Source organism: Syngnathoides biaculeatus, chromosome 12 (genome assembly GCF_019802595.1).
Source record: "Syngnathoides biaculeatus isolate LvHL_M chromosome 12, ASM1980259v1, whole genome shotgun sequence".
Lineage (NCBI taxonomy): Eukaryota > Metazoa > Chordata > Actinopteri > Syngnathiformes > Syngnathidae > Syngnathoides > Syngnathoides biaculeatus.
The window spans coordinates 18,380,237-18,406,612 of NC_084651.1; the positions used below are offsets into that span (position 1 = coordinate 18,380,237).

General features: G+C 43.2%; 1 protein-coding gene and 1 non-coding gene across 3 annotated transcripts in view; both read right to left on the bottom strand.

Annotated features, from left to right (window-relative positions):
• fgfr2 (fibroblast growth factor receptor 2) overlaps nt 1-23,661 on the bottom strand; it is a 38,077-nt gene extending 14,416 nt beyond the window's left edge. Inside the window, exons 1-8 of one of the 2 annotated variants that reach the window (XM_061836683.1) lie at nt 23,113-23,661; nt 21,169-21,424; nt 14,298-14,555; nt 12,386-12,460; nt 8,377-8,546; nt 6,763-6,886; nt 1,801-1,991; nt 576-720 (exon numbers count right to left, since the gene is read on the bottom strand). In XM_061836683.1, coding sequence (XP_061692667.1) covers nt 576-720; nt 1,801-1,991; nt 6,763-6,886; nt 8,377-8,546; nt 12,386-12,460; nt 14,298-14,555; nt 21,169-21,349 — 1,144 coding nt within the window. In that variant the 5' untranslated portion in view covers nt 21,350-21,424; nt 23,113-23,661. Of the gene's footprint in view, nt 1-575; nt 721-1,405; nt 1,545-1,800; nt 1,992-6,762; nt 6,887-8,376; nt 8,547-12,385; nt 12,461-14,297; nt 14,556-21,168; nt 21,425-23,112 lie in introns of both variants that reach the window. The other variant, XM_061836684.1, reaches the window with a different exon arrangement.
• Nucleotides 2,243-2,315, bottom strand: trnas-gga (transfer RNA serine (anticodon GGA)). Its single transcript has one exon. It is a non-coding gene; the product is annotated as a tRNA-Ser (tRNA).
• Nucleotides 23,662-26,376: the final 2,715 nt, after the last annotated feature.

The window sequence follows — 26,376 nt, forward strand, 5'->3', positions numbered from 1 at the left end:
TTTGGGGTCTGATAATTTAGAAAGTAAAGCCAGACTTCGTGCATGAGCTTTGACTTTCGCTCTTAATTTCCAGAGGAAATTAAGACTTGAAAAGAAGACAATTATCAGACCCAGGGAAGGAGTGAAAATCCAATACTTGATATATGTACTAACAAAATGTTCAAGACCAAAATATGAATATATTGAAATACTGTCCTCGAACAGTTGGAGATATGTGACAGAGGAGAAGGTGGGAGACAAATCCTCCCCTCGTCTGGAGACACTCAAGCTGCTCTGGGAGCTCCACTTCCGTCCCCAAGTTATAATAATTTGTCAGCAAACGACCCTCTTATCAGCTCTGAGCTTTCCAGTCCAGATCATATTAAAGAATATATGCCCCTCGTTGCTCTTACATGACACTATCTTGCGTTACAACCACATAAGTTCATGTGAGTAATCGGAAATTTGAGCAGTGTGCCTTGTGCTCCAGAGGGAGGACTTGCCTTCTCGAGACCAATGAAACCACACAATCCGAACATGTTAGACCATGCTGTTGCAAGAAATGGAAGGAGAGGAAAGTTAAACAGTGTATTTACCTGGAAGCACCGTCAACCAAGCAGTGTGATAGGAGATCCCAATAGAATTACCCGCCAAACACGTATACTCCCCAGCATGTTCAAATGTTACATTGGGCAAGTAGAGAACTTCTATCTCCTTATCTGTGGTGTTTACACCCGCGGTCTGGAGAGAGGAAGAAGGAGGAGGAGGTGGAAAAGAAGAAAGAGAGCAGGGGAGGGGGGGTAGAAAGCAGGGTTTCATAGAAGAGATGGGGGAGGACAGAGAGAGGATAAAAAAATGAGACCCAAAACACCAAGAAAGAAATAAGAGGGTGGTGTCCAACGTTGAATTCCCATCTATGGCAAAGATGGTGGGTGGTTGAAACAAGGTGAGGGAAAAAAAAAAAAACAAAAAACAATGAAGAGCCCAAAATGCCACCAAAACATGTGAAACTAAAGCCAAATAAATAACCAAATAAAACATTCCACAGTCCTCCCAAAACACTAGAACTAGAGGCCAGTCTAATGTCTGCATTAGACCGGACACATGCACACAAACACAGAGAGCATGAAGAGAACTGCTACGTACACTGCATACAGAGACGGCATACAAGACGAGAGGTAAGAAACACGTGCGTGTGCTGTGACAATTTTAGTGTTTAGGTAAGCAGCTCCGCTCAATGCTTCCAAGGCTGAGTCAGTCTCAACAGCTGAAACACAAAGGTGGCGCATTAGGGGAAGTGGAGGTCGTGAGGACACAGGATCACCAAGAGACCACCAATAGGACCGCCACAAAACAGCAGGTCAGGGTTGAAGCCCAGGAAACCACACCAGGAGAGGAGGGAAGGTCGGTCAGGTCTTTGGGTTACCTGGGATGACGGTCAGCCAGCCTGACTGGTTGGCTTCCCCTATATAATTGGAGACTTTACAGATATACTCTCCAGCATCATCCTGCGTCACGTTGGTGAGGGTGAGCACCTCCACATCGGAGCTGTTAATGCCTGAACGCTGAAATCCACACATTATGACAAGACAGGGTCAAAATCAGAATCATACAGATGTGCAAACATGAAGACAACTGCCTCTCTGAAATGGATAAGTAGCAGATACGGAGACACCGGAAGCCACAAGAGATCAATCCTATAAATATATACTCAAGGTGAGGAGAGATCATGGTGAGAACTTTTCTGCCTCTGCTGGGGAAACGCTGGAAAGAAAGGATGAATAGTTTGAACCTGATCAAAAGGAAAACGAGGTGATTTACCTTGAGCACTTTGACATAAGGGTGCCCATCGGGGCCATAGCGACTGCCGTTCTGAGTGATGTGTTTCAGCCACTGGATATGAGGTTGAGCGTCGCTGTATACTTTGCAGACAAAGCGGGCATCTTCTCCAACGTAGACTGACGTGTTGGCAGGCAGGCCGGCTTGGAGAATGGGCCGATGAGGCGACCGCTCTGTACAGAGGGAAGATTCTTTTTAGTTTGGACTCTTAGCCAAGTAGACAAACACAAAATGCAGTGGATATAATGCAGTCTACACATTCCTGTTCCAATGCCAGGTTATTGTAGAGAGAGAGAGAGAGAGAGAGAGAGAGAGAGAGAGAGAGAGAGTTTCTTTCGGCTTGTCATCTCAGATGAACGCACATATGTTTGGCACAATTTTTACACCGGATGCCCTTCCTGACGCAACCCTTCTCAGGGAGTAGAGGCCCCAGTGGGATATGAACCCACAATCCCTGGTTTTCCAAACCAGTGCTCTAAGCACTGAGCTACGGGGCCACATCAATGCCAGGTTATTGTGATATAAAAAATAAAAAAAAGACAAAAATAAATTTCAAAACGTTTTTGCCATTAATGTGACGCATAATGTATACAACTCAATTAAAAATAATCTTTTTTAGAGGAGAAGGGCCAAACACATTTTCTCAAGTGTTGTAGAAGAATACCATAAATATAGTAAAGTTGTTCATTTATACTTCTTGTTAAAGGATTACTGTAATTTTAATGGATTTAGTTTTACAGGTCATAGTTTACAATAACTGTGGAAAATGTTTTGAAATTACTTTTCCTGATTTTTTTTTTTTATATCACAAACCCGGAATGTGAAATGGGGTTTGTAGACGTTTTTTGTTATGTTTACTGTCACAAAATGACAGCAACTTACACTTAAATCGAATTTCAACCAAATATGAGCCTTAGCAACATTTATCGATCATGACAGTCTGAACTTTACAACCACGTGGAAAGATACTTTCACAGTACCACTTTTCGACACCTTTCCAATGGGTGACCAACCAAAGTGGTATAGCTAGATGATGTCGCCGTATACAATCTGGTTGACGTAAAATCGTCACCTGTGTATGACATGTTGGTTTTATGTATGATAAACAGATCCATGTCAAGGCAATGGTCAGCAAAAAAAAAAAAAAGAGAAGTCCTCCACTGAAGTCCTTATATGATTGTGTTCCATTCCCAATTTGTTGTTTTTACTGGTATGGTGCCACACTACTTATATAGCTAACAGATATTATCATTCCAACTACACCAGCCTAAAGTGGAAACACAAGCCACTCGAACTGTCCCACTTGGTGGGAATGGGAATCATAAAGCAAAGTGTCTTGAAGCCAGATGGTAAACATCTTTAGAACATCCATTTCATTTTAACGATTACAGTATCTGCAGGACTTCCTGAGTTCTGTGTGCAAAGATTTCCCGGCAAACTTGGACAGGCAGAAACATGACCGCTCTTCTCTTATCGCAGAATAATTTGAAGGCCTCACATTACGCAAAGACAGGTACATACACTATATTCTCAAAAGAAATTATGCTAGAGGAGGACTCCTTTAAAGTCAGGTAGGTGTTTGGCTTGCATGGGAGTTGTAGAGTTATGCTTGCATGTGTGTTAGAAAGTGAAACACCTTCACAACATCCCCCACATCATGTCCTGCAATCTGCATTCTTTTGCGGGCAAACATTTGGACTGGAAATCCAAACAGAGCGAGACCTGGTGAACAATGCTCCCTTTCAAACTGCACCGGGCCGCCACAAACGTGCTACGGAGCCCACCAACCCCCACACTGACAGCAACCACTCTGCCGTCACACACACACAGACAACACACATTCACATGGAATGACATCACTCAGCCTGAGGCACTGCATTGCTTTTTCAAACAATGCCTGAAGGTAAGTGCAGTGAAGCATACAATTCACTTTGTACGAGCATGTGCTTGTGCCGTCCGAGTGGTGCATAGTGTGTAGTTAGACTGTGAGGACATGATGAAACCTTGAAGCTGGGTTAAGATGACCGCAGTAAGACTAAATGAAGAAATGGGATCAACAGATTATCTACTACATCTTTCTGTAATGTGTCAAACACAATTCCTACTCCTCCCATTTCTATCCTCATTTCTATATTGTCCTTGTGCTCATATTCCTTATCAAACCACCGCCTTTGATTTTTTTGCTCTCCATCTAGCACAAACATGTACACCCTGAAAGCTGTTACAGAAACAGCGAAGGGATCTGTTACAGTCCCACTTTTCCCATTGTTAATGTAAAACCGCAAGCGATAAAGAAAATAAATAAGTGGCAAAAGAGAATTATTTGTCACGGTTTTTGATTTCCTGTTGAATTACACTCTAGAGGAACAATCATGGGGACATAGTGGACGATTGCTTAGCACATCTGTCTCAGTGTTCAGAGGACCGGGATTCAACTCCCCTGCCCGTCCCACTTTTGTGGAGTTTGCATGTTGCATGGATGGTTGGATGGATGGATGGATGGATGGATTGGTGGAACTATCATGACAGGAGTCACTGGCAAGATCTACAGTATCTCCCCTCACACAAGAGAGCAGTACTGAAGGAGGGGAAGATGCTAACTCAGACAGAAATCCAAATCAATCAAGAAACTTGTGCTCTACAGCACAATGGAAGGAATTACTTTCAGAATTTATTGCAGAGATGAATTAAGTGGACTTTTCTTGTACGTATAAGGTATCAGTAGCGCTAATTTGATTTTGAGTTTTGAACATTCTAGCTGTTATTTCGACAAGTCATGGAGGCAAAAGCTGACAGAATGCAGGATATGTAAAATTGGCATGGAAAACTCGGGCCCAAAAGCAGGCACGGGCAAAGAACAGCATAGCAAAGGACGACACGAAGAAACTGTCAACATAACCAAGGTAGACTGGGTGCTATCGTCTCTTTTGACCCCAGACGTGTGTCTTCTCCCCATGCGTGTCCACTTATGGTTGTCCAACCTCTGCCCTTTCTTCAGAGGGCCAGTTTAGGCCAGAAATTACTAGTTTTGCCTTGTTTTAACAGCTAATCCTGAGAGTCAGTTGGGGGAAAAAAAACACTGATAAGAGCAGTCTTCTATTTTTCCTCCTTTTCTGTTCCAAACCATTTTCCCTTCCTTTGTGCAGCACATTATAAAGGAGTAAAATGAACCAAGAGGTTGCGGGGAGCAGTGGCTTTGGAGCCAGACGTTTTAAGGCTTTACTGCTTAGCTATAAGGCGGAATAAAAACAGAAATATGCAGTCTAAAGCAGAGCTTTGGCTCACTGCAGAGTGGACCAGAACAGGGGCGCTGAAACTGGGAGAGTCATGTACTGTATTTATGTGCATTTGGCTATACCGTACATTCATTGTGCAAGAATCCTCAGGTGTTTCATTTGCATTTGATAAAACACAAAAAGAAAGGTTATCTGAAATAGAACTGTGCAGGTCCGTTCAGGACAATGGTGAGTGGAATTTATTTGTGTACACAACACTGTCTCATGCTGTGACCGGTGGACCCTTAAACATTTTTGTATGGATCAAACATCTGTCATTGAATAGCAGCCCGGTTGTGGATTATTGACCTTTCCAATCAGATAAGTGAGTCCATGTGATTACTTGAAAGTTATTCAGGAGAGTCCAAATGAGAGAAAGTCTGCACCCTAACAGACATGCTCACATTGATCCTCAATCTTCATCCCACTGTTGCGCTGCTGAATATTGATCCTGTTTACTCAGGAAAAAAAAACTGCTTTGTGTGTTCCAAAGGTCATTAAGAAGGCTTGAACAACTTTGATGAGTGTGGTTCTGCTGATCCCAGCTCTCTGTGTTCTCCTGACTCGGTGACGCTAAATTATCCTCTAATAATGACTCACTGTAACACCAGAGGCTTACTCCATTTAGCTTTTACCTTCAATGGAAACTATTCAAAAAATATCATTTGGGGAAACTCTTCGCTGTGTGATTCAGTGACGACGATCGTACAGCATGGGAAACAGACCACAATGTTGTTGCTTCTAACTGACTTAAAGGAAGACTTGGTTGAAAGTAATGGGAAAGTTACTAGATGAGGGTTCAGTGTTTCTTTTAATGCCAGAGTTATTCACAGATTTCACCAAGAAACATCTCTAAATTGGAAAAGTATTATCGAAATTCATCTCTCGCTCAGACATTCCAATAAGACGGGCTGGAAAACTAACAGCCAATCTCCATTTGCCACACCTGCAGTGCTTCCTGTTCTGACCCCCCATTGCTCGTGGATACGTTTCACCAAACAGAGAACCGCTCTGTACAGAGGGAAGATTCTGTCAATGGGCAGAAAGCAGGTTACACACATGCAGACACAGGGAGAACATGGAAACTCCACACATGGAGGTCTGGGATTGAACCCGGGTCCTCATAACTGTGAGGCCAACGCTTTAGAGCTGCACCACCATGCTGCCTCATAAAGTATGTTGTTGCTTACCAGCATGAGAGGCTATCGCTAAGCGACTAGTAACCCGTAATAGTTAGATGCGTGCAAATTTCCCCAGCTGATGAGCGAGTCGGCAATGTCAGGAGCCGGGTCAAGGACGTTTCTTGTGGGTCTTGCTGTGAAAGCTGGTACATATCCAGATTTTGCTTGGATTTCAATAATGTTCTTTATTTTCAATTTTTTTTCAAATTAATGTCCAAAATAATAATATTACTTCACATAAGAGGGTTTATTGTATGAATTTTTGTCTTCCTTTAAGACTCACTAAAAGACGCCAGCTCGGAAATGTAACCCTAATCTGAACCACGTAGTTCGGAATCCATAAAAAACTTTATCTAAAGACAAATCTGACTGATCCAACTTAACCTGCAAACATATACTTTCATAATTGTGAGTTCTGCTGGCCCTCCATCTCTCCATTCTTCCTAAATTAGCATAAAATGAGATTTGTATGTTGTGCCACAACTCACCCACAACATCCAGGGTGTAGGTGTGGCTGATGGATCCAAACTCGTTCTCCACCACACAGGTGTAGTTGCCTTTGTCTGATGGAACCACGCTCTCCATAATAAGGGTCCAGTGCTGACTTCGTACCTGCAGAAGTAAGTCAGTGGATTTAGAAGATGACAAATACTGTACACTCAACGGGGTGGTGGGGGACAATTAATGAGATCTATATGCCACAAAAACTGAAGGAAGAAAGAAACGATGAGGGAAAAACGGTAGTAAGGGAGTGGTACACACCAGGAACATTGTTGTGGCTTAGCCCCCCCAAAAAAAGCAAAAATTTGGGTTTGAATTTTTGCAACCTCCCAAATCAAATCATCTTGGGGGGGATGACAGTTTTCCAACTTGGCGTAGGGGTTGCATTTTGTGGAAATTCAAATTTTATTTGAGCAGGTCATTAGTACATCCTACCTAATAATTTTGGGGGACCTTGAGATGTTTTTAATGAGGTGCAGCAGCACAAACTAGTAGATGGTGCTGTTTGAATTCGTGAAACCGCTGTCGGACTTAAAAAAAAAAAAAAGAAAAAAAAGAGAACTTTCTGCAATGTTTTTATTATTCCACGACACAACATGAGTTGCATCAGTGTATGGGACCCACATGAGCAACCAACAATAAAAACAATTTCTGTCTATATTCAGAGTGACTAGAGCGAGACAAGCCCACATTTCACACAAAGGGGAGATTTGCCATAGGGTTGGGCTCAGGTACAGCTTTTGTCTAACATTTGTTGATCAAAAAAAGGAAACGGGCTGTCTGTGGTTTGTGTCACAGGCTGAATGTATCACTTTCACCGGACGTTTTTTGTTTTTTTTTTGTCTTCAAAGTAATAAATCTGCTAAAGGCAGAATAGCTGCAGAATTAGCAGCTACATAAACACAATCTCCACCCTAAACATTCCTAGTGGGGTGACAATCAGCCTTTAGCGACCATTGCTTTGGATTACTGCAACCTCCTAATTATATGCTGTCTATATGCAACTATTCTTCATGAAATGGCTAATTATAAGAGACCTCAGTGAATTGTTGGAACAATCTCATTGTATGAAGAAAGTGGTCAGATTATTATTTTTTTTACCATAACAGTATGCAAAGTCATACACAAGCTCCACAGAAACTTCCTCCAGTTTAATCATTGACCATTTACTCAATCACATGTACTAAGATCCCACAATTGCATACAAACCACATCAAATGGGACCTGTTTTCCCTGATTGAGTTACCTCAGACTCATCTCAGTTCAACAGTTTTTCGTGACCGTCTGTGGGGGTACTCCACCCTTCAAGTCCAACGCCTGATTCTCTAATGAGTTACAGTGAGAGACTCTGCAAAGTGTCCTAGTGAGAGGAGGCTCAAGGATGAGCAATTCCAATTTCACACCAGAATCCCGGCCCTCGTTTCCCCTGTCTCCAGTGGAGCATGAAAATGGGGTGAAAGGACACGTGGAATAATTGTAAAACACAATTTGTAACGTTCTTTGTGAATATGATCACAAATAGCTGCAATGCATATTGCACAGCATGGAAAAGTCTGACATCAGAGGTAAACAGAAGTATGATTTATTAGTGTTTGCGCTACCTTATAACCTCCCATGCGGTCCTCTTGGCTAAAAGGCCTGCTGTTTTTAAGCCAGCGCAGCGTGGGCCGGGGGTTGCCTCCTGCAGCACAGCGGAACTTGACTGTGTTGGCAGCTGGCACTGCATGCAGCTTCTTCTCCATCTTTGCAGCCGAGGTCCAGTATGGGGGGCCTGCAAACAGAAAACAGTTGGTGTTCAATTAGGCTGAGATTCTTTAAACATGCCTTCAATGCTAACTCAGTGGCCTTGGAGCCTCGGATGGTGTTGAGTAGGGCTTGAGTAGAGCGAATAGCAGGCATTCCTGCAATCCAACAAAACACTTCCAGACACCCACCTTGATGACACTGATCAACACGCTGCCATGATAACACAACCCAAAAGTACCGATTCATAGAGGTCATTAAGAGTACACTTTCTTCCTGAAAATGTGAGACTGTTCCAGAAGACAAAAAGCATTGCCTCCAGGGGCAAATGCTCCTGGGTACTGCTAAAAGGGTAACTGAACATCTATGTCCATCCATCTTCTATACTGCTTTTTCTGCACAAAGGTCACAGGCATGCTGGAGCCTATCCCAGCTATCTTCGGGTGAGCGGTGGGGTACACCCTGAACTGGTCGCCTGCCAATTGCAGGGCACATATAAGCAAGCAACCATTCAGGTACACATTCATACCTACGAGGAATTTAAAGTCTTCAATTAACCTTGCATGCATAACCATGCAGGCACAGGGGAGAATAAGCAAACTCCTCACAGGTGAGGTTGATATTTGAACCCCAGTCCTCAGAACTTAAAGGCAGATGTGCTAACCAGTTATCCACCGTGCCACAAGTAACTGGGCCGTTACATTCGGTTTCATCTTATTCAACTTATCAACTTTTCTTTCTCCATATCCTCCACTTCCCATTGCTCTCCTCTTTACATGAATATCACTTGGCACAATGTAGGCAGAAGGACCGTGGACACTTATCACCATTGGAAAAGCATTATGTATAGTCAGAGGGGAAAACAGTTATCAAAAAATGTCTTTAAGTCACCAAAGTCCAACTGTTTCTATGAAATCTGTCTGCTTCGCTGACTGTGTTGTGTTTTCTGTCTAGCAAGCAGCTAGCCCGATTTTGTTCCAGGCACCCTTCCCGCCCTGCTCTCTCTGCACCTGGGAGCATGATTGCCAAAGCAGATGGGGCTCAGAGGGAAAGAGAAAGTTTTAATGGTGACCTAAACGGTCTTCCACACCACGACTTCCTCTCTTGTATAACTGACAAACAACAGAGGGAATTCCCACTAATAAGACCACAACTGTCTTCAAACACCTTTATGGCCCATGAGAATATTCGCACCATGTAGAGCCCGTCTGGTCTGCATCTTTTTTGCTGGTACAGTATTTCCCCAAAGACAATAAGCATATGCTTGAAGAGTAACGTGAGCAAACACTGATGAATGCATATGCTAAGTGCTCAAACTATAATTAGTGACTCCAGTTGTCTCTCCTCCCTCCCGCTATCTCTTACGCCTTTTCATTGGTATCTCTACCTGTCACTGTCTTCAATTCCACTCTCCTTGTCAGCTCTCCTTGCATTCCCACAGAGAAAGATTAGATGAAGACCGTCCCATTGCAAGCCTGCCTCACCAAGATGACCTTTGACCCCAAAGTGGCAGCTAGGTTGGAGGATGAGGTTAAGACATGAAAGGTGAGCGCTGCTGTTTCCCATGCCCTCCGTCCTAAAGTGCAGCACTTCAAACGAGATGACCCTCCAACCTCCCTCCGGATGAAGCGGCCAACTGCTGCGGTGCCCAGGACCCCCTGAACTCCCGATGCGCAATACATTTGGACCCAAAGTCATGGCAGCTTATCAGAGGATAGCCCAAGGTGAGTTGAGGTTCTCGAAATCTTGAGTCTACATATTTCCTTCTTGCACATTCTGCTTGAGAGCTAAGTGACTCAGTCCAAAGTAGGAAGTCAGTTTTGTCACGTGCTTTATCTGTTAAAGTTGCACAAAAGCTTCACAAGTCATTACTGGACAATTTTCATCTATGGAAAAAGAAGACATCCAGTTTAAAGTTTCGAGTAGGAAGTGTTGTTACAGTTGGGTGGACGACAAGTATCTTTTAAAGGAAACGTCGGCCCTTGTTTAATCAAAATACTGTACTGTTCAGGTTAAGTGGATATCTTTGGGGGAAAATGTGGAGTTTTTTTTAATTGGGTACTGACTTCCAATGTGGCTTTGATTTTCCCTACTCTTCCCCAGTGTTGTAGAAATTGTTTCTTCTTAGCGATTTCTCCTTCCCAATCTTATCATGTGAGTTTTCTTTAAAGGGGAGGTCCGCCAACAGCAACCGATGATGTAAACCATACTGACGAAAGCTGTCAACCCGAGAAACTGTGACAAACACGTGGCTCTTTGCCTTGATCATGACATCAGTGTTACCCACCCTTCTCCTAAAGACAGCTTCCCTCACATGAAGAGGCTCCTCTGTGTCTCCTCCAAAACGCTACCACTGCCAACCAGAAACTCTCCATGGGTTGTTGTCGTTTGATTGTTTTTTCTTCAGTCTTCAGTACAGAATAAGTAAATCAATGTTCTAATGCCCAAAACTGGTGGGGTTTCCAAAAAAGAAGTGCCATGAATATGAAAAGGAAGGCTCTTTCCCACCCTTGCCTCCATGCAACCTCCTCCTCTGCTCCAAGCATCGGCTGGAGGCCAAAGCTCTACACCATGCACAGAGAAGTGCTGGTCCTGGTTCAACAATCCCCCCCACCCACCCCAGCCCCATATGACATGTTCTCGCTAATGTATTCTATTTACAAACTGTACTGGCAGAACAGTTGTCCTTTGGTTTTCAACCAAATTATTACCAACAAAGCAGCTGGATCTTTTTCCCTTCCCATTTTTGGAGTGTTCGTGCTCAATTCCTCCCTCATAATTAATGCTTTAAGGCAATTATGGTGAGCCCAAAAAGGGAGATGGAGAAGCACTTTGTGTTTGGGTGTGTGCATGCGTGAGTGTGTCTGAGTACAAGTCGCTTCAAAGTACATAGAGATTCCTGACATTCCTTCAGATCGCTTCTTCAGGTAGCCAGGCCTTATGGAGTCATCCAGCTAGCCACACAGTCAGCTGGGCTAATCCATTACAAAAGAACACCATCTGGACCCAGTTACCTACCTGACACTCATGTGTGTCTCTACTATGGATGTGTATGAAAGATAAAGTTTTACCCAAGTGTGTCTGGCTTAGTAATGTGTTTATGGAACCACAATGTGCACTCATACACATCCATACATGCACACACACAACAAACACAAACACACTCACACATTCCCAATGTAAGTCTGGAGAGGAATGTTAGCGGAGAAATTGGTGCTGTCGTATTATAAACAATACAGTGTCCAGTAGTTCCACTTCCTCTCTTTTCCTATGTTTGCCGAATATGAACCTTGGTAAAATTATCATTGTGATGCTAGACTGTAATTTCAATGGGAGAGTTGCACTTCATGGTGACCCGATACTATGTGCATTATTGATCCATAATATTGATACCACTACCACCACTGTGAGCAAGTGCAGGAAAGCGCAGATTACTTTTGCATTTATTATGCGGCATTCTATACAGTGCTTGTAGAGAAATTGCTGCACAGAAAAATTATGAGAGTATTTGGAAGTATTTTCCGTAAAATCGCATTGAGCATTCAGTTTGACATGAAGCTGAGTATTTGCAATGCAAGAATCATCCCCATCAGATGCATTAGTGCAGATTGAGTCGGGAGGGAAAGAACCAGACTCCCACTGAACCACTATTTCTGGCAATTAGGACAAGATTTGTCTATCAGCAATGGACTAAATGAAAAATATTCAGGAATATAATGAAATTAATGTTATGTATTTAATCTACCCGACAAATCAACCACATCAACTGAAATCAAATGTTCAAAACAAATTGCTATCGAAGCACAATAAATAATTGAGGTAGGGTCCCTCTTTTTTTTGTTTTTCTTGAATGCCTCCCATACTCACTTAGCTGTTCACCATCCGCCCCTGTGTCTTCTGTTCGCTCTGTATCATCCTCATCATCCCCCGACGAGATGGCATCTGCACAGAGTAACTAATGTTACTGACCCCCTTTCTCATCTGCACATGCGGCATCGTGCTGCTCGTTTTGCATCACTGACAGGTTTCATGTATCGCAATATTTTGGAGTACCACAGAAACAAATGAAAACAAATGACTTAAAATAAAGCTTATTATAACAATGATTGCAGTAGAGGCCCTGTAGCTCGGTGGTCAGAGCACTGGTTTGGTAACCCTGGGGTTGTGGGTTCATATCCCCCTTGGGCCTCCACTCCCTGAGAAGGATTGTGTCAGGAAGGGCAGCCTGCGTAAAAATTGTGCCAAACATATATGTGCGTTCATCTGAGATGACACGCTGTGACAAGCCGAAAGAAACATGATTACAATAATTGTGGCAGGAGATGCGAAGGGTGTTACTTATATCCCATCTAGGCTGTAATATTGTTTTGCTCAACCACTTCCGTGCTTTTTGTCAATCTCTGGCTGCTCTGCTTTAAATCCAAGCTTGTCTTTTAATGTTGGTTTATTGGGTTTTCAAACCAGTTTTCAAGGCTTCATTGCCTCATTTGCCAGCCTGTTGTCATTTATTAATGCAGTAACCATGCAGAAACCATATTTTAAGTAGGACTATTGTCTTTTAAATGCAGCTCTCTTTCTCTTAGAGCATGTGGCTTTTTTCCCACCTCATCCTTTACACCAGGGGTGCTCAATCTCGTGCTGTTTTGGTCGATCGCCCGATGGCATGCCAAAAAAAAAAGACATCAGCCTATCATCCATCTCGTCGCGTGATTCAGGTGTGGCTGATACATCGATTGTACGCACACAAAAGTGCGTTCTCGCAAGCTGGCCTTCTATTTACGGGCTCTCTTTTGCTTTCTCCACGCCAGTTGCCCCCCACCCCCACAGTACAGTGGCACAAGCGGATGCAGCTGATTTTCAAAATAAAACTTATTTCAGGCTCTAATGATGTAAAAATGTATTTTTTGTTCAGTCAGGGACCACTGCCATAATGTATACGGCCAACTCTTGAAGGACAAGCTGATGATTCTCATCATTGTGAAAATACTGAATGTTTCTACTGGATATGATCATTGTCAGTAACACCCAAACTTCCACACTATGTCCACTCATTATTTTTGAAGATGACGCAGCAGCGCAAAAAGTGGCACATCTTGATTTTTGTGCAAGCGCAAAACTCGCTGCTTGTTGACAGATCCATTTGCCCCAAGATGGGTGTCGCCGCAGCAAGGGTGTGCCTTTGGAGTTTTGCGAAGTGAAATTTTTGGTGACAGAAAATCTGTCTAAACTCACTGGGACCATGTCCGGGTATTGACACAGGTGACCTCACGCAATTTTGATCAGTGTACATGCAGGCAGAGAGACACAAGCTTCGCAGACATGTCTGGTGGATGACATTTTCAAGTCTCTTAATCATGAATCATATTAATATGAAGCCATTACTGTAGTATTATCATTTTTTTTTTTAATCCCATATACTGAACGGCAACTGATCCGCGGACAAGTCACCAGCGGTTTTCACCATCTTATTCTGTATTACATCATGGTACCCACTAACATTTAATGCTGCAGTCACACACGGATCCCTGAATTCTCTTCTGGATCTATAAACATCTCCATATGAGACAATTGCACCGATTTCCAGGGAATGAATGAGAAGCCACTTCAATTGGACAGGGTTGAAGCTGGCTGTGATGACGCATGTACGAGCGCAGACCTCCCACTTCCTGATTCGCTGGGGTTACGTCAGTGCACGTAATTACCAAAACGTAGAATGAATAAAGCCCTAAGTGTCAAAATTCATCCTGTCCTGTCCTAAACTCCCTGGTCCCTGACTCACCTGTGACATTGACTATGAAGCAGACTGTGTCTTTGGCCACACTGGTGCAGGCATACAGCCCTGAATCCTTGGGTGTGGCGTCACGGATCTGCAGCACCTCCTGCTCTATCAGTGTGCGGTTGTTGGAGCCCAGAGAGCTGCCGTCTTTGGTCCAGGTGATGGTCCCCGTTGCTGGTAGAGGGCAGCTCAGCTTCAACACCTCCCCCGGGTGCACAGAGCACACCGTGGGTTTAGAAATTTGGTATTTGTTCGATGCGTCTGCAGAGCGAATGGGGAAGGAGGAGGAAGAGGAGGAGGAGGAGGAGGAGGAAGAGGAGGGAGAAATGGAGTGGATGAAAATGGTGCACAAGAAGGTGGAAACAGGAGGAAACAAGCCATAGTGTAAGAAACAAAAACACCAAAACACCACCAAATGGAAACACTTCAATCAAATAATGCAGGCAGAGCAATAAGGAGAAGGCCACTTTTTTGTAAACACCAACATGAATTCCCACAAAATCCTAGTGAGTCATTTGAAACAAAGCACCTGGAAAATACCAGCATGGCAAAAACAATAGTGCGGTGTGACTTGCATTTACTGATAGAGAGCATGCAATTAAAGCCACAGGATTATGTCAAAAGAGATGAATTAAAAATCTACCAATACATCATTAGCACGTGAGAATTCAACATAACTGTGGAGAGAGAACGCCCCCAACAGTGACAAACCTTGACTTCTGACGCTAATCAGCATGGGTATTGTATGTATGTTCGAGAGAAGGTGAGTCCATGTAGGTGACCAACCGCAGTTATAAAAAGGCAATACAAGCTAAGTACGACACCAGCACAAGAGCCAAATGATGGGAGTTGCCGTGCAGAAGAGAAAGCTTGGGAGATGCTTTTCTCTCTTTCTGTCTGCGTGACGCCGTTTTTAACCCCTGCCAGTGACCTGACTCTTCTGTTTTCCATTTCCGCCTTCTTTATTCTCTTTCACAAGATGTCTGTAGAAGATCTACAACTCCTGCACAAGATCAGCTGGCTGAGGAAGAGTATCAAAACACTCCACAGCTCCAAATAAAGTAGAGCTTCTTCACCTCTGAGTGGAAAATCTAAATCTGCCAGTGAATGCCTGAGTGTACATTGCGTCGTTAAAAGACTGATGATGGCTGTTATGGGACCAGGTGAATCTTCAATAACTCACAGATGAGACTGCATTTCTACAAAATTGTGGACATTTGATGCTTTAAAATCCTTTGCAGCTGAGATAAACAAGTCACTCGGACATTTGTGATGTCCACAACTCCGCATGGAGTGCGACTGGAAAATGGTGGTAATGGTACGTCATAATGAATGGATAATTTTGAGCATTTGGCTACAGGTTGCTAGGTATAATTATGGAGGTTGTGGCCCTCCCCGCCTTTGCCGCGCCTGAACAAACACACCTTTTTCACCACATTGCACCCACACGCTGTCCTGTTGTATGTACGTGTTTGTTGAGTGTACAGTACACACGTTCTAGCCTCAACAGGAAAGGAAATTCTGCTGCGAGCCAGCAGCCGCGGCAAGTGTGCATGCCTCTGAACGTTCCCCTTGGGCAAGTAAACACACACAGGTACAGTTCCTCCATTGTCTTTTTTTCTCTCCTTCCTTCAATTCGGAAATAATTAAGCCTTCCTCCACCATCCTAAGCTGCGTGTGTGGTCCAATAAACGGGAAGAACCCTCGTGCTGAATAATAGGATCTATCTCTGGCACATTTTACGACGAGACACTTCCATCCTGTAGACCTACTGAGTGTGTGATTAATTTAGAGTAGATATTGAAACTCCAAAGACACTCCTACATGACTTAGCAACAAAACACCTGGAAGTTAACATGTGATACAATGGTCATAACAAACACAAACCAGGGAGGGACAAAAGATGCTCCACAGTCCAATTATAAAGTGGAAGATAATTGGGGAACTTTAGAGGCGTGCAACAAAATCACATTATTTGTCAAATTCCCTCACAAGAGCAAGTTCAGTGAGTACCAAATGATTAACTTTTTTTTTTTTTTTTTTTTTTTTCAAAAACACAAAATTAAGCAAGGACTTTTGCAAGAACAAGAATATACACAAAAGCCGACTCACGTTCAACATTATTAAAGTTAATATAAGGTTAATCTCATTTCCACATGTAAACAAATTACAACTTAATATTAACGGCAGTTAATTTACAAATGCTTCTCAAAATTGTCCGCTCAATGAATGTTCAATGTTTTATGACGGTAACAGTTTGGCCCTGGGATGGATTACTTATCTTTTTTCCTTATTTCCCATGGGATTTCTTTTTTTTTTCTTTCCGAAAGACGAACCAATCCGAGATCGGCCACTTTCCAGATTGTGGAACAGATTGCATTGCATGAATACAAACAAGCAGGAGAGGTGAGCTTCCAAATGGTGTGCTTAATTAAAGAAAGCATCGACGTGTTAGTTTTGCCCTCATCCCTTGTTTTATCTCTTGTGTGTCCATCTGTCCCACTCCATCATTGGCACCTCCCACTGCCTCTCCATTTCTCTCTTTTGCCCCAGTTTCCGGTTCACCCTCTCCTTCCTCAGTCCCAAGCACGGCCTCACCCCTGACCTGGCTGACCTGACCCTGTTGACACCTCCAGCATGCCTGACTGTTCCTGGGAACCTGTGTCATATGTGAGTACGCAGAAGCATACTGCAAATAGATCAGCACACACAAAGGGATGGAATGAAATAACTTGGATGCAAGGTGAATAGTAATGAATGACGGCCTCAATCACACATGAACACTGAAGCAAACACACACACAAGTAGAAGGATGCACACCGGGTTGAGGAGTTGAAATGATTTTTCATCTCAGCGGAGCTGCATCCCCCTCTGCACCACAGGGGAGTGGGATATCTCATTCTTCTCCAGATCAAACACACACACACACTTTTGCTCATAATACATCAGCTTCATCATATCTGTCGGATAACATTTCCATTTTAGTGCCACTCTTCAGACATCTCATCCATGTGTCTCGTGTGAGATACTTTAGATTAAAGTGGTCCACTCCAATATGGACGGCAAAAATGTGTCTGTGGCAAAAGTCATTTAAAAAAAAAAAAAACGTCTCTTCTATCCCGGCCGCCTTCTTATCTATCGCTTTGCCTGTCTCATCAGCCAAGGCTGAGCATTAGGAAAGTAACAAAATGTCAAACAGCAATAACATCTCTTACCCAAGCTTTACTTTTGGAAAAAGGCTTAAAAGAAGAAGAACTGAAAGTCTACTATCTAGTCGATTACTTACCATCTCTTCTCTCATTGACTAAATGCAATGACTGCCATCTCAGCACCCACACACACACACACACACACACACACGCACACACGTTACCAAATCACATTATCTCTGCAACTCCTCTTGTCCCCCCCTCATCCCTTTACATCCTGCTCACGTAGAAAAATCCCCAGACCTCTCTCGCTCCTTACTTGTTTCTCCCTCTTTCTTCTCCTTTCACATTCAAATCTCTTTGCTTTTTATGCGATGACAAAGGAGAGGCTCCGTGAACTGGCCCCCAGCTAACATCCATGGCAACAGCCCCTTCATTTTGCCTTACACGCCCCCCTATCCCTGCTCCCTTTTTCCCCAATCAAGGTTTTCTCTGAACCACAACCAACCCTTTTAACTTTGGAAATTTTTTATCTCTTTAGAGGTCGGGATGCTCAGTCGAAAGATGCCTTTCCTTCTACATCGTTCTCTTGCTTTCAAATACTGGTGCAGAATGATATTCTGTACTCACCAGCCATGACATTAGAGGTACCCCCCCCCATCTATTTTCTATACATCTTATCTTCATAAAGGTCGTGGGGGTGCTGTAGCCTACCCCAGCTGACTTCTGGTGCGAGGCGGGATACACTCTGGACTGATCGCCAGCCAATGCAGTGGCACATAAAAGACAACGATGCATTCACTCCTAACGATCATTTAATTAACCAAAAGAAGTATGTTTTGGGAACGTGGGAGGAATCCGGAATCTCCATGCAAGCAAGACAAAAGCATGCGAGCACAGGGACAACATGCAAAATCAACACAAAGGCCCTTATTGAAGCCCTCAACCACAGATTCTATTAAGACAATCTGCTAACCACTCCTCTACAATGCTACCAAGATGCTGCACTTGCACAATTTCATTTCCCATTAATCATACGAATACGAGAGCTGTCACTAAGACAAAAAAAAAAAAAACAAAATCAGAGAACTCCACCATTACCAAAGTACAATTTTGATCTTCATGAAATTGTCCCACTTGAACAGATGGCCACCATCATTCGCTGAAAAACTAAGGCGCACATCTTACCCTCCTGGATCCACACCATGGAAGATTTTTTTTTTGCTTGTTTTACTTATTTGTGATGCAGTCAATCTTTCAGATCTAATTTGGCCAGTGGTGAACATTTGCATTTGAAGACTTTTGGAAAGTTTAGCTAAGCTAATGTTCTGGGTGATTAATAATCAACCTCATCCCTAATTTAAAGAAGTCAGAGCAAAACCTTTACCTAAGTACTAAAAGCAAACTCTATTAACTAGTAATTTACACTGGTTTAATGTAGTTATCTATTATGGTTTCCTCCGATCATCATCTCTGCCTCCTGCTGTGGAATAGAGACACTTGAGGTGTCAGTTTAGAGTTCAGGTCTATTGTCAACAACATAACCACCCCCTCTCAAACACACTCACTCACACACATTCTCCGTGTCATTAAGTAGAAAATTGACACTTTTATACTTTTACAGCTGCCTCCCTACTATTGAGATAGCACAGTGTTAACAAACAAACAAGCAGCGACTCTTCTCACACACTTGACCACCGTGACCAAAATGGCATACATGCCAAGTTTTTTGTTTTACGATCAGTGTAGGATTAAATAAATAGAAATCCGTGCCAAGAACGCAACTACATCACACAGTCAACAGAAAAGAGGTGAAGGCTCTCTTATTAGTGTCAGTCTTAACATGAAAGACACGACTTTGCTGTCTTTAATTATATAACTAGTCAACTATTTGGAGAAGTTGGCCTCCATGCTACACAGAGTGATTTTTTTTTTTTTTTAAAGAACAAAGTTTGGCAGGGAGAGCAGGATAAGGGCCAAGCCATGAACTGACTTTTGTCAGCTGCGCTCGCTTTCGGGCCGTCTTCCAGTGTGCCACTTGTATTCAATATACGCAAAGACAAACCCTGCGAGTTAGAGAAAACCAATGCAAAGGCTTGTGTTTGGTGCCATTGTCTGAGTGCAAACGGAGTGCGCCCAGACAAGGTAAACACGCTCCCACAGATACCGCAGCGGCTTCACTGACAACAATGGCTCTGTTGTGTAGGCCTTAACCAACATGCTGGTTGGGCTACATATGTTACAGGTTGACAAACTCGCAGAGCCACACAAGCTCTGCTTGAAAGTGCACTGATACGCAATCTCACCCCTTCTAAAACTATTATACTCCCACGCGCACACGTAGCATGACTGCAGGGCAGAGCGGGCTGGAGGGAATCCCAAACATCTCCATACGGGGGTGTTATTAGGACAGAGAGGGCGGGACCAGCAGCCACTCAGTCTCCCTAACTTGTACGCCCTCCAGATGACACTAGTGGATACAGGATGGAGCAGACAGACGGTGTGTTTAGACCATGCTCAGTCTGCATGACTGAGAGCCTCTGAATCTGCAGTCACATGACTTCTGTGCTCTCCAGCTCAATGAAATCTCATCTAAAGAATCAGTCAAATATGCACAAATCCTCTTAGAAGACACCTGGAGGGGTGGAGAACTCTCACTTTCCCTCCATTCGTCCCCTGAGCCAAAGCAAAGCGAGGCAGCCTCTCATCAACAAAACAAACAACCATTCTTGACTTATGAAGGCCAAGTGAAGTTGTAGGGTGTACAATGTATTTGTGTGGGGGAGGGGTGAAACGTTGTTTACCAAACAAACAATTAGCATGCTGATCAAAGCAGTACAACAAAAGGCTTTGGAATGTTTTTGTTTTTAACAAAGAGATAGATAAATAAACAATTTATTAGCAGAGAATGCATATGGAGCGAAAAACATGGAGTAGTCTGAAATTAAAAGAAATAGGTTAATGGAATGCCAAGAAAACGTCCAAGTCCAAAGTGCATCCCTCCATCAACTCCTGCATTGTGTGCTTTCCATTCATGCAAGAAATGCATCAGGTATTGATAAATTGAGGAGGAAAAAAAAGAAACCTTCACCAAAAAATAAATGCGTTCCCACGAGACTCACGTCCGACTACTTCACACAATAATAACAGATTAAACATAATGTATACTGTTAAAAATGGCACCAGAATCATTGACATAGTTTGACCAAATGCACTCCATCTGTAAAATTCCTTGGAAAATCATCACTTTTGTCACTACAACAAGTTTTTTTTTTTTTTTTTTACATGTGGATTTGTAGGGAAAACCATACCATTAAATGATTATGTTAAAAATGTGAACCCCCAAAGCAGGGAGGGCCCCATTGTTGTTTTCTCGCTTTTTTTTTCTCACTTCATTCCAGCCAAGCAGGCAAAGCATGAGAGTTCTGCCAGAATAAACAGTGTCCCACCCTGCCCAGTCCCACCAACCTGTTTTCCACACTCAAGCACGATCTAAACTGCAGTTGACATCAGCATGAGCAACAAATGAAAAACAGGAGGCCTGCAGTGTTTGTTGGCCATTTTCAATGTATTTATTTTGACCAATTTACTGTAGCTAAACTCCGTGTGACCTGGACATATCGCACCCCCTTTACTTCAGCTTTGTTTCAACAACACAAAAAGACCACCAAAAGGTTCTGATATTGTGACATCCTCCAACTCACATTCTCGTGTAAGCTGCTCACCTTCAGGTTCCAGAGTGACCTCCTCTTCCTTGGTGGTGGTGAGGGGTGGCCGGGCCACGCTGAAAGTCATCAGGGACAGCAGGACGGCAACCAGCAGCCAGGCCCACGAGGCCATCCTGTTAGAGGGGGCCAGCGCTCCCCATACCCCACTTCTTCGCCGCCCCCTGGACACTGATCCCATCTGAGGGGGTCCGCCAAACCATCAACTGCTGCCTGGTTGGACTGTCACGCACCGGAATTCACCCGTTCACCTGGGCTGAGAGTGGAAGAAGTCATTAATCACGTGGGCAATTGGGACTCCTTTATCAAGATGATCTGACTTGACGATGAACAGATCAACATTGAACATTACATCCTGTCAAACAAGATGGGAGGGAGCCGTATGGCTCCAGCAGTGAAAGCTCAACCACTATCTAACCATCTAATAACTGCAGCAAAATTAGTTTAAATTGCAGCTTTAAAAGAAAACATTGAAATTCACCCCTTATAGCCACTAGTTCCGAGATATCATTCTATCCATCCGTTGTCTGAGTGGCGTATCCTCACAAGGGTCACGGGAGAGCTGGACCCTATCCCAGCTAACTTCGGACAGGAGGCGGGGTACACCCTGGACTGGTTGGCAGCCAATTGGAGGCCAAATAGAAACATTTGCACTCACAATCACACCAATGGGCAATTTAGAGTCTCTGATTAATGCATGTTTTTGGGACGTGGGAGGAAACCAGAGTGCCCAGAAAAAACCCACGCAGGCACGGGGAGAACATGCAAACTCCAAACAGGCAGGGCTGGGATTTGATTTGAACCCCAGTCCTTAGAATTGCGAGGCCAACGCTCTACAGTTGCACCACTGTGCCGCATGCAAAACATTCTACGTATACAGTTGAATTAATTAGTAGAATAAGATTCAAAACTACAGTATGTTTCATTTTTTTCTCTCAATCTCCACAATCAATTCCATTTTCAAGACTGGTGCATCGGCCAACAACACACTAGATTCATTAAGTTCAGTCTTGTGTGCAAAGGCAAACCTGTTGCGTGCGCCACACTGACTGACTTTCTCTCGCTCGATTATGCAAATCAACCGTAAATTATAATCTAAATATTAGGTGAAGTAGTATATAGTGGTAGGATTATCCCAGAGATCAACTCTTAAATGGTTCTGATTGCTTCTTGTGATGTCACAAATCAGGCTCCACAAATACAATGGCAGTTTTGGGGTTTTTTTGCAAGACGCATCATTTGACATAATGAGCCTCTTACCTACGGTGACAATGAGTTTACCACAATTCACTTTTGAAAACCTAAAAAAAAAATATAAATTATATTATATAAATTAACACAAGAGGAAGACGACTTGAAAATTGTGGCTACTGGTGTGGCTTTGCTCCACAGATGAGCGCCTCCTTCCTTTCAGGAAGACTTTGAATGAAATTTCTCGGCGCTGATTGAATTCCTATTGAGATTCAAATCAGTTGGCTTTTCCTCAATGGGGGGTCATTTGGAGCTGCTCGGTGATTTAGGGGCCCCGGCACCAAAGTAGCCCAAAAAACGACTGCGGTCACGGGATAATTGGCACCATAAAGGCGAGGTACAAAATTAAGCATAGTAATAAATAACCAGGACTCGCGGTAATGGGCTCTAAAGTGATTATGCAAGGTGTTGTATAGTTTGTCGCCTTCTTAAACAAATAAGGGTCCTTTTTTTTTTTTTTTACTGAGGGAAAATACTTTCTCGAAGTTCAAAATACTTCGGTCGCGTGAACACTTGACATCACGCGTTGTTGCAATTTTTGAAAGAGATGTGAAGTGTCCAGTTTGTCCTGCGATTGAAATTCATTTTGAAGCCTCCGAATGAAAAAAAAAATGCATTTCTGCACAAATGCAGCAAAACTAATGGCATCTGTTCCTAATGCTTAGATCTTGAGCAGAAGACAGAGACACTTACCAGACTGCAATAAAATCGCGGAGCTCTGTTTTGGCATGCACGGATTAGGGAGGACAGAACATGGGCTCAATCCAGACGGAGGAATGTCTCCCAACTCCGAAAGAAAAGAAACGCTGTTTGGAGTTGACTAATCCACTCTCAAATCAAACCACAGAATATATTCCGAGACAGACTCGAGGAGTAGTCCGCTGCCATGCAAACAAATGCCGTAGCACTTCTACACGTATTTTCCGTGGAAGTGGGGTGAAAACACAACAAAACAAAAAAGGCACAGTAAAGTCGCCCCGAAACTTTCCTCCTCGTCAAGTTTCTACGTTACTTCTTCCAGGGCGAAAAAAAAGAAAAAAAAATCCAGCTGTGCACTTGTCAGCTCAAAAGAAAATCAGAACGAGCGTGGATGTGACATGAAGAGGAAGAAAAATACAGATGTCCGATGTGTTTAAATCCATCAGTTTGTGTCCTCTTCTGTTCGCCGACACTCCTCGCAGCGTTTTACGTAGACGCTTTGTCAGGTTTACTCGCTTTTTCTCCTCCTTACGTCTCTACGTATTGCCCTCCCTCCCCCCAGTGCTCCCCCCTCTGGCTGTAATTCGAGCCGCTTCCTGGCCGCAGTGCTTTTGGGCCTCGCCTCCCTCCGCCCATCCAACCATCCGAGCGAGTGTGACCGTGTTCAACTCGCGCTAAAGCGGGGACCCGCACTGGGTGCTCCCCCTAGCGGACTAGACGCGCTGTACAACGACCAAAGCCGGTATTTCCCAACCCGTGTTGAGCCAAGGCAGAGCTGGACCACACCTCCATTTGGACCTGAAGCAAAGTTTTGATATCGTGGTCCTCTGTCCCTGCCAATAATGTTGATTACTGAGCATTCATACAGCTATTATAAAGCAGTGTAAATACATACACCTTTTTCATGTGTGGCTTGTTGCGGTGGGGTTTGAGAAAAGGCAAGAAAACGTGGAAGACTTAAGTTCATGCAACCAGGGAGGCCAGGCAGGAGTCTCAAAATGATATTTAATTAACAAGAAAAGGAAACTAAACAAAGTGGCAAAGAAACACTTCAATAAATCCAAAACGTGTGATTGGTCAACACATGGGTTAGGGTCCATGAGAACAGATCGACCCAGCTAACAATGAGCACACAAGACATGGAACACAGGAAAACCTAAAAACTAAATAAACCAAAACAGAGGCTTTGACATGGCTGTGACATCATCAAGTCACTTCACAGCCACTCTCAGTCCCAGCAAGCACAATCACAAGAGTAAAAGTTTGTTTTAAGGCCTCGCAATCAAAGCGAGACACATTAAAATGGAATCATGCAATAACACAAGAGAGGTTATCACCCTATTACGCTGATTAACGTGGTAGATAATAACCTATATGAGGGGCAATTAAGAACAAAGTGATGTAATTAAAAACAGCATGTAGATAAATATTCTAACTTTACAATGATACTACTGTATTGACATGGGTTTCAAATCTCCTCTCATCCCCTCCTGTGTGAGATTTGGATGTGTTCCCTGTTCTTGTGTGGGTTTTGCCCCGGTGCGCTGACTTTCATCCACATTTGAAAAGCATGCATGTTAGGTTTGATTAAAGATTCAAAATTGGACATACAGTAGGTGGAAATGCAAGCGCGAATTGCTGATAAATGGTCATTGCACTGGACTATTGAGCTATTAGTCATTTCAACTGCTCTAATTGTAAGAAGACTCTGGATCTTTTTTCACAATCGTTAAAAAAATATACACTGTCATGACCAGGTAACTAGCAACCTTTGCTTACTTTTTTTGCAGTATCTTTATGTCTCAAAAGTGTTTTCTGTCAATTGACTATCTGTGCTCGTACTAGAGTGACACCGACTACAAATTCCTTATGTGTTTTTCACATACTTGGCAAAATAAAAATGATTTTAATTCTGATTGTCTGTACTGTATGTGCACTGTTGACCAGTCAAGGGCAGAACCCTCATCTCGGTCTAAATCAGATGAGAAGCTGTACAAAAAAAATGGATGCTTGAATGAGTTGACGGTCAGACGGCTATGAATTTAGCAATCCAGTCGTTAAAATTTGTAGCTTCAGATGTTTGCAGTGCTATAGAAATTTGGTTCATTTAAAATGACTTCAAAATTATTATTGCTACCTTATTTATCTACACGATTACAACATTTGAAATACATCTCAATATTATATCTCTCGAGCAATGTTATTCAAAATGGATGGTATATTTATCAACTTTCCTGTGCGCTCCACATGAGATGATGACTGGTCCTCCATGGTTCATGCTTGTTTCTTCAAGCTGGCGATTTAGTTCTGAAAGGCTGGAAGCCTAATATCTATTGATTGTTCATTACCTCATAGTTCTGAGGACTGGGATTCAAAATGTTGTTCATTTTCTCCCCCACGCCAGCCAGAGTTCTTCCCGGGTCCTTCCCACATCCACAAAACATGCATGCTTGGTTGATTGAAAACTCTAAATTGCCTGTAGGTGTGAATGCGAGTCCGAATGATTATTTGTTTCTATGTTCCCTGCGATTGGCTGGCGACCAGTTCAGAGTGTATTCTGCCTTTCGCCCAAAGTAAGCTGGGATAGGCTCCAGGACACCCGCAACCCTAATGAGGAGGAGCGGTTCAGAAAATGGATGAATGGACTTTTATTGACTTTTCAAGAGTTGCACAGAATGCCTACTCTGTTTTTTCCCCCTTACATAATTTATTTCCCCCTTCCAAATTATTTTCCACTGCTTGGGCATCTAATTTTTGGGTGGGGAAGAGTCATGAAGCAAAGTCTTAAAGGCTTTTCACGGAGTCAATGCCCGGCACTGTGGTATCCATCAACATGTCATTGATGTTTTTGTACAATGTTTTATTCGGGCTTCTTGCTTCCTTCGTCCTGCTGGTCCTCTGTTTGAAAGAATGAAAGGCAATGAAAGGGAAAGGATGTGGCAACGCAATTTTAGACAAATCTGAATGCAACACATTGATTCGCTCATATAGTTAGTTCTTATGAATCATCGATGAAAATCTTGCGTGTAAGCATATCTTCAACTTTGTCACTCTTTCTTCATACTCTTAAGGCTTCTCTGGACTATTGAGGGATCCCTCCTGCAGGTATGCGCATTAAAGATGCTGTTGAAGTGAGTTAATCAACAACTCGCTTCCTTTTGTCCTTGGATCGGCTAATTTCTTCCCCTTAACTCCCCTTTCTTGTTGAGCCAGTGATAATAACTTACTTGTTGCAATCTGCCCGCTGTTGTAGAAAAG